General features: G+C 34.0%; 1 protein-coding gene across 1 annotated transcript; it reads right to left on the bottom strand.

The window, feature by feature from the left end:
• Positions 1-648: 648 nt before the first annotated feature.
• LOC143570772 (formin-like protein 11) lies at positions 649-4,004 on the bottom strand. Its single transcript, XM_077056343.1, has 4 exons — positions 2,770-4,004; positions 2,520-2,704; positions 1,817-2,043; positions 649-1,383 (listed from the first exon to the last, which is right to left on the bottom strand). The coding sequence occupies exons 1-4, from the start codon at positions 4,002-4,004 to the stop codon at positions 655-657; spliced, it is 2,376 nt and encodes a 791-aa protein (XP_076912458.1). The 3' UTR covers positions 649-654.
• Positions 4,005-7,597: the final 3,593 nt, after the last annotated feature.

Genomic DNA, 7,597 nt, shown 5'->3' with positions numbered 1-7,597 from the left:
TGTTTTTCACTATCTCCATGCATTCATTATGTGCTTCAACATATTTACATCATTGTAGTTTTATTTTAAGAGAAATCATGTACTAGCTTATGTTATAAATTGAGTATCTAATAGAAGTAAAATGTCTTAGTATGTGACTATACGAAAATGACAGTAGAGACGTTCTAATTTTATGTATCTTCTGCTCAGTAAGCGAATTCAAAATGGTCAAAATCAAACAAAAATTGAAATTAAATTTAGTTCGATTTTGGTTTCATACTGAAAAATCTTAATTTAAATATAAGATGGGTGTTTCCCGGGTTTGGGTTGATGAGTTCACTTTCCTCAATTATGTAAAGGCCTAAAGATAATGAGTTATACAAATAGAAAAATTCAAACCCACTATATATATTTGGTGTTTTCGAGTGATAGTGATACGATAAGTGATGTCCTCAGAAGTCTCACTCGGGCAACAAAAAAACAAACCTGTAAATTTTTCGTGTGCCAAGTGAACAATATTGATGGCACGAGAGTGTTAAGGCAAAATAGGGAATTATGCATAGTTACTAACTGACCATCACAACGAAAGTCAAGTTATGAGCCAAAAAAAATCCAAATCCATGTTCCCTTTTTACAATCTACAAATAAACATATCAACAATCACAATCATATCCTCTACTGAAAGGGTGCAACAGAGTTGGGGGGACCAAAAGCTTTTGATCTCCTCAACTCTCTACACACAAGATCTAACATCGCCAAAAAATCCCTAACGGTCACGAAAATTCGAAGTGGATTCGTGTCATCTTTACTCATATTTCCATGAAAGTATTCGGTAATCTCTTTCACAAGTTCTAACACTTTGCATTCGTCTTCCTCCAACTCCTTGAGATGTTTTACCGCATAGTTCATGAAAGATTTCATAGATTCCCCAAAACTACAAGTGTTTTCTTTTTGCAACAAATCTTGGTTCACCAATCTTTGCATTCTATCCATCCCTTGAGATAGATTAGAAACCGAGCTCACGATCACATCAAAGTCTATGGTGGCGGTTTTCTTCACATTGCATAGCTCGGTACCTAGGCCGGCCACAAGTTCCAACCCCATGTTTCTATATTCCTCTTCTCGTTCTTGAATGTTTCTTTGCGGACCCTTTTGATTGATCTTTCCTATAATGCTCTCGGACACTCTCACACCTTCTGAACGAACGATTTCTTGGACTACAAAGTGGAGTAATGTCGTTTTTCCATCCGTTCCTTTCACATCAGCTAGCTTAAGAAGCGCGTCGAGCTTGAATGCTTTTGCTCCTCCCCTTATTGTGCCCACATTCATCCTGTTTCCGGTTTTCAACACTGCCTCTAGTAGTTTTAAGAATAACCTACTCGACCGCAGTTCTTTGCATGCTTCCTGATACAAGATATATCGGCTCGAGTCATATAAATTTATATGGGCTGTCTTGAAATGTAATGCTTACAACTATGTATTATTATGATTGAGCTTGAAAAAAGGTTTTGTTGCTATCTTAGATAGCGACTTTAGTGTCTTGAATTTTACAAACAGATCAAATTAGACAAGTTAAGTCGCTATCTAACATAATAGCGACCTCACTTTGTAGAGAATCTAGTCTTGCTAGTTAAGATTACAATTTGAGGTAAGTTATTATCATGACTAACGACTTACAACTAAATGACAAAACACCTACTCGCTCAATTTGGCGGTGTTTAAAATTCAACAAAACTCTTGACTAACTCATTTTCCAAAACCAATCTAAAAACAACTAAATATCATACTTTAGTACTCTACTTCTAGAAAAAAAGGTTTTTAGAAAATGAGATTGGACCTCTAGAACCAAGAATGTTTTCCGAAGATGAGTCACTTCGTCTTCAAATGTTTCTCGGTAAAGCAATGCTTCGATTCTTGGAAACGCGTGTGGTATCGTAAGGATTTTGGCTACGAATGTCTCGGCTGAACTCATGTCACCTTTGTACCCAGTTAGTTTACCCTCTTCTTCTTTTGTAGGTTCCATCTTTATCAGTACCTCTAGCTGTTGTAAATTTAGTCCATTTCCTAGTTACATCAACACCAAATGAAATCAAGTGTCAGATTCGAAAAACATTTTCAAACACAAGATAAGTAATAAGTATTAACTTGCATTTGTTCCCCTGATTTTTGTTAAGGAACTTGAATTTATCAAGATAATTAGAATTTAAATAAATTGGATTTGGAGTTTAAAGAAATTGTATTCTATAAACTATATCGACAAAAGTTTTTTAAAAAGATCCAAAATATCACTACGGCCACCACCTACCCGTCAACCCACTGCCACCAGTTGCACCGCAACCATCAACGATGGCGGAGATGAGGGAATTTGTTGGAATTATATGCAATCCCGATTAATTTTCTAACCAAACACATTACCAAAGAAAATGATATTACATTTCTAACACATTCTCTAAACCTAACACATTAAATTAAAAACGAATAAAGATTCTAATTCCTTTGAATTATGTTCAATTCCGCAAACCAAACACACCCTTCATTACCTCGTACCAGCGCACAACAAACTTGTTCGGCAGTGACGTTGAGCGCTTTTAACAGTATCGTTATATTCTGGAGCCGTTTCGGCTCCAGAACATGTTTACTAGGAGAGGGGCTTTTACTTTTCAACTCGTCATTAGAATTTTGTAAATTGTAACTGAAAAGGGACTCAATCATCTCCTCATCGAACCTGTTTTATATTTCATTAATTCATGTCATAATATCAAATCATTCAAACTGTAACAAAAAGCTTACTCAAATGAGCTTGATCTCAGCTTATCCCACACCATGGAACGGTCCGATGCAGCTCGTACTTTATCCCAATGCAGCGGTTTTAGTTTCGGCAGAGGAGATCCATCTTTACCGATCTGTGGCAACTGTGATGGCGGTGGCGGTGGTGGTGGCAGCAATGGGCTTCCTTTAGGAGCTGGTGGTGGCAATGGTGGTGGAGGAATCGGGTTTTCGCGTGATCCACAACAATTATCAGTTTTCTTCTGAAAACTAACCGTTTTCTTGTTTGTTTTCACCGTGAATTTTGTGGGAGATGGAGAAGTAAGACAAGGTGGTGGCGGTGGAGGAGGAGGCGGCGGTGGCAGTGGTGGTGGAGTTGATGCTTGTGGTTCAAATGTGTCACCGGTGTTCGAGGCATCAGAGATTCTTGGATTAGAGGAATCTTGTGAGTTGCAAAAGGAATGGAATGATTCATTGTCTGATTCATGTGATTCATGTGATTCCACATGAATCATTTCTTCAGCAATTGGAGAACCAAAAAACACTTGTTGGTCTTCTTCTTCAACAAGTGAAAGTCTGGGTTCCTCTGCTGGTTCGGTAGTTTCGACTGAACCAGCAGATGAACCCATCTTTTCTGCATTCATAATAAAGTCTTTATGTCCTCTCTCATCATCATATTGCGCGTCTTCATGATCTTTGACTTCTTGGTCCTCTTCAGGTTCATCTTGTTTCAAGCTGTAAACCGAGGGCGGGTCTGACACAGTTCCCAATGACTCAAGGTAAAAATTCTTCCGAGCCGGATCAGAAATTACCATTTTCGCATTCTTCGACAAAGATCTCCTTTTCTTTTGTCTCCTTAATTTTCTAAACAATAAGAACAAAGCAATAAGACATATCGTACACGTGGCACTAGCCGACACCAGAACGGCCACCAAGACTTTTCTTTTTCTTTTTCTTCGTATTCCTACGTCATCATTTCCATTAGGCGGAGGAACCGGGGGCAAATGGTGGTGACTCCGCCTATGGATATGATGACGTGGAGCTAGAGAATGTAGTGGCGACGGTGATGGTGTAGGTGATGGCGACGGTGATGGTGAGAGATTAATATTATATGGTTTCTTGGTGTTCTTAAATCCCGTGAGAGTTCTATGATAGAGGTTTGTTGAAGGTGAATCATGAATATTTGGGACGGTGAATAATGTGCATACAATTAGTGTAGTAAGGAAGAAGAAGATGAAAATATTTAAAACAAACTTCATAATTTGTATGGTGTTTTGTGATGAATAATAATAATAATGAGAAGGCAGAATGAAATGATGGTATGTATGTATGAATTTAGCTTTCTGAAGCAATTATAACAATGGATGCCTGTTTGTTTGGTGGTAGGGATGAAACAATAGTCTTAAATGCTACTCCAAGGAATCCCTGCGTTAGGCAGTTGAAGTTTGTACAGGTCTGGTTTAATTTCTATCTTTTTTACATTATCTTTTGAATATTAAAAATGTTATAAATATAATTATAAACATTATAATATTTTTGTAGATACAACTCTTTATTGGAAAATTAAAAGGATCATGCTATAAGAAACTACATTATCGGCCCATTGATTTAACATCATGAGAAAATCGTCCATATAACATTCAAACAATCGTTTTAATAATATAAAAATCAAACTTTGAAAATTACTGGCTAGAACGACGCATAATATTCGAACGGCCATTCTGATTATAGAGGGTCAAATCTATGAAAATGTTGGTCAGAATGGTCATTTGACAAATAGACAATTCTATACATAGGGGGTCAAACCTCAAAAATATTTGGTTAAAACAATCATTCGATCTTTATTCTGATGGCTATTTGAAACAATGTAAGATTAGATATCAGATAGTGTGTGTAGAGGCCCCAAAGTTTAATATGTAAATCCCTGATCATATAATTGTTTATACTTTTTAAGGGACTTTTAAATATCAAATTCAAACATAATTTCTTTCATAATTATCCATATACTTTTGTATAGGAAACATTTAAATATCAAAAGTATAAAATACAACTGTAAACCCATGTAATATATTGATTCATGGAATGTTTAAAAATAAAATATCAAAGTTTCAGAGTAATATATTTGTCTATATAATTCTGTATAGAGATTTTTTTATGCATCAAATATAATAAATATAGCAAGAAACTAAAATTGTCCAGAATTATGTGAATATAACAAATGATTTTATATAGTTTGTGTTGGGTTTTAAGTTCATCTTTGTTCAAAGATATACTTTAAACACACTCACAAAGTCCTAGTTGAAAAATATAATTAAAAATTTGAACAACCAAAAGTGCTTGATTGACTCTTGTCATATAAAATATATTTGACAATAAAACATAGAATTAGAAAAAGATGTTTATGATGATGTGATTGTCATGAGATTTGTTGGACTTTTAGAGGTCAAAATCAGATTCTTGGGGATGATTACAATTTTTTCTTCAAACACAAATCTCTACTTCCTTTTCAATCTTCTTTAGACTTGCTAATTGTGGTCCCTGTAGGTTGGTCATAGCTTTAGGTGTTTCACACCATCCATCTATATTTTGTAGCAATAATTCTTTGTGATTAAGAAAAAGAAACTTTTGGTCAAAATTATTATTAATTAGAGCATTCTCAGTGGATTCTTCAAATTATGTGAGGGAGTTCTTCATATTTTAGAGATGATTAAAAATGGTTGTGAGAGGAGGAGAGAAAAAATGTTACTGTTTATGGTTAAATTTGGAGAAACACACTGTTCACCTCTATAATTTCATAATGTTTTTTAAAGTTGTTATGAGTGAAAGAGAGAGAAAAGATAATAATAAAGGTATAAAAATATATTATTTAATTAAAAATGAGTGAGAAAATATAGTGTTTTTAGTGTAATTATAGAGATGAAGATGAAGAATGAAGTGCGAATGCTCTTATTCATCAAGTTTAAAAATAGATTTTATGAGCTTATTATTTGAATAATTTGTGTTCTCTAATCACATTTATTTTTTAATTATTCATGAAGATAATAAAACTATAAAAGTGTACTTAGGGTTCAAATCAAACTTCAAAGATATATATAATTTACACAGTAGTCTATTGTGGGTTTCAATATTACACGACTCATGTTGCATATCTAATATTAGTACTATACTCAGGGCCGGCTCAACGAACGCGAAGACCTAAATCGAAACAAGATTTTGAGGCCTTTTCATCACGATTGTTATGAAAAAAAAATTGCTTATTACAAGTTTTAAACTCATAACCTATACTTTAGTAACAACCAAGCCTACCATCACAAAAATACATTACTCTGAGTTTACTTTACCCACTATAATATATTTATATATAAAGTTTTTTTTTGTTTGGATGTCTTAATTAAGTGTGGGCCTAAAATCCTAACTTGTTTTCACTGTCCCACGAAAAACCCCTAACTATACTACTACATACGTGCATACATGAGCCACCCCTGACTATACTACTACATACATGCATACATACAATCTGATGATATACTGCATTTATGTAGTGTAACAAGATGAAGAAGATTTCTTGCAATTTCTTCTAGTATAACACGTTCTTAAAGTTTAGGCAACTTTAAGACTTTCCTGTTTCGATGTTTCAGCTTATTCTCTTATCGTCTGAAACTGGTTCACTCAAATATTTTGTATATTATTTCGGTGTGACATGAACCCACAAGTGAATGATGGATGAATAAGTTTTCTTGTGTGTAATCTAATCTAAAAGCATGTGGGGAAAAAATCTAACCGACAACAAAATCAATCAAAATATAATAAATATATAAATTGGTATTGTTGATTTGTTTGGCTTGGCTTTGCCGTTACTTGGGATCCCATGCTAGAACATTACACAACCTTTAATGTTGTTATATGAGGGGCCCACACTCCACAACATACCCCACCTTATGTCGTTGTTGAGTTAAGATTTCTGTTTTAACGTGTGGAGTTGAGGTACATTTGGTAATAAATAATTAATCCCATTTGGTTGATATGTTAATATTTTATTTTCCTTATAATTTATGAAATCATGAGTTGATCGAGCTCAAACAAGAGCAAGCCTGAATTTGAACTGAAGCTCATCTAATAAACAAGCACAAATTAATCCTTCACACACTATAACATCCATAGTTTATTTAAGTTTTTGTTATTGCTTTAGTATGCCATCGAAAACTGGTACCAAAACTTTCTTTTAAAATAGATATGCAGAAGTTAATTTTATATATAACTTAATTGATTACAAAACATAACTGTTAACAAAAGAAAAGAAATATTGTTTGTTGACGTTTATAGGTTGATCAAACTTGTATATTGTATTATGTGGGGGTTTAAATTCTAATTAGCTTGTTAGGTGCATTGTTTTTAATACTAGACATCGCGATGGTTGAGAAGCACCGATTCATTTGGGTCGACATACAAACAAATTGAAAGCACTGATATATGACGATTAAAATTGCGAGTTAATTCTTTGTTCTTGTTGAATCCAATTTTGCATCTTGATTCCAACAATACTTTTTGATCAATCCTTCCATCCAGATCCTTTCCAACTGCCTATGTAAATATAGTCAAAATATTTGACTATATTTTAAATTTTTGTGTGTGCCAAAAACGAGAAGTGTGAAAATATAGTCAAAAACGAGAAATGCCACACAAAAAAATCCCCTAAAGAAATTCAAAAAAACAATTAAAAATCACAACTTAATATATAAATAAAAAATAGAAAAAATTTAAAAACCAAAATATTCCCCCGTCATTTGTCACACCTCAACCTAACGACGGAACATGCTGGGGCACGACATAATTTGTATCATAGTTCAAAGAC

The sequence above is a fragment of the Bidens hawaiensis genome, unplaced genomic scaffold (assembly GCF_021521415.1).
Source record: "Bidens hawaiensis isolate Kalapana, Puna unplaced genomic scaffold, B.hawaiensis_p1.1 tig00001299_1, whole genome shotgun sequence".
Classification (NCBI taxonomy): domain Eukaryota; kingdom Viridiplantae; phylum Streptophyta; class Magnoliopsida; order Asterales; family Asteraceae; genus Bidens; species Bidens hawaiensis.
The sequence above is the reverse complement of the archived record's forward strand: the minus strand, read 5'-3'. Positions and strand labels throughout refer to the sequence as shown.

Coding starts and splice junctions, on each gene's coding strand:
- LOC143570772 (XM_077056343.1), bottom strand. CDS start 4,004: ATGAAGTTTGTTTTAAATATTTTCATCTTCTTCTTCCTTACTACACTA. Junction 2,705..2,769: donor CTGAGATCAAGCTCATTTGA/GTAAGCTTTTTG, acceptor AATATAAAACAG/GTTCGATGAGGAGATGATTG. Junction 2,044..2,519: donor TTGTTGTGCGCTGGTACGAG/GTAATGAAGGGT, acceptor TGATGTAACTAG/GAAATGGACTAAATTTACAA.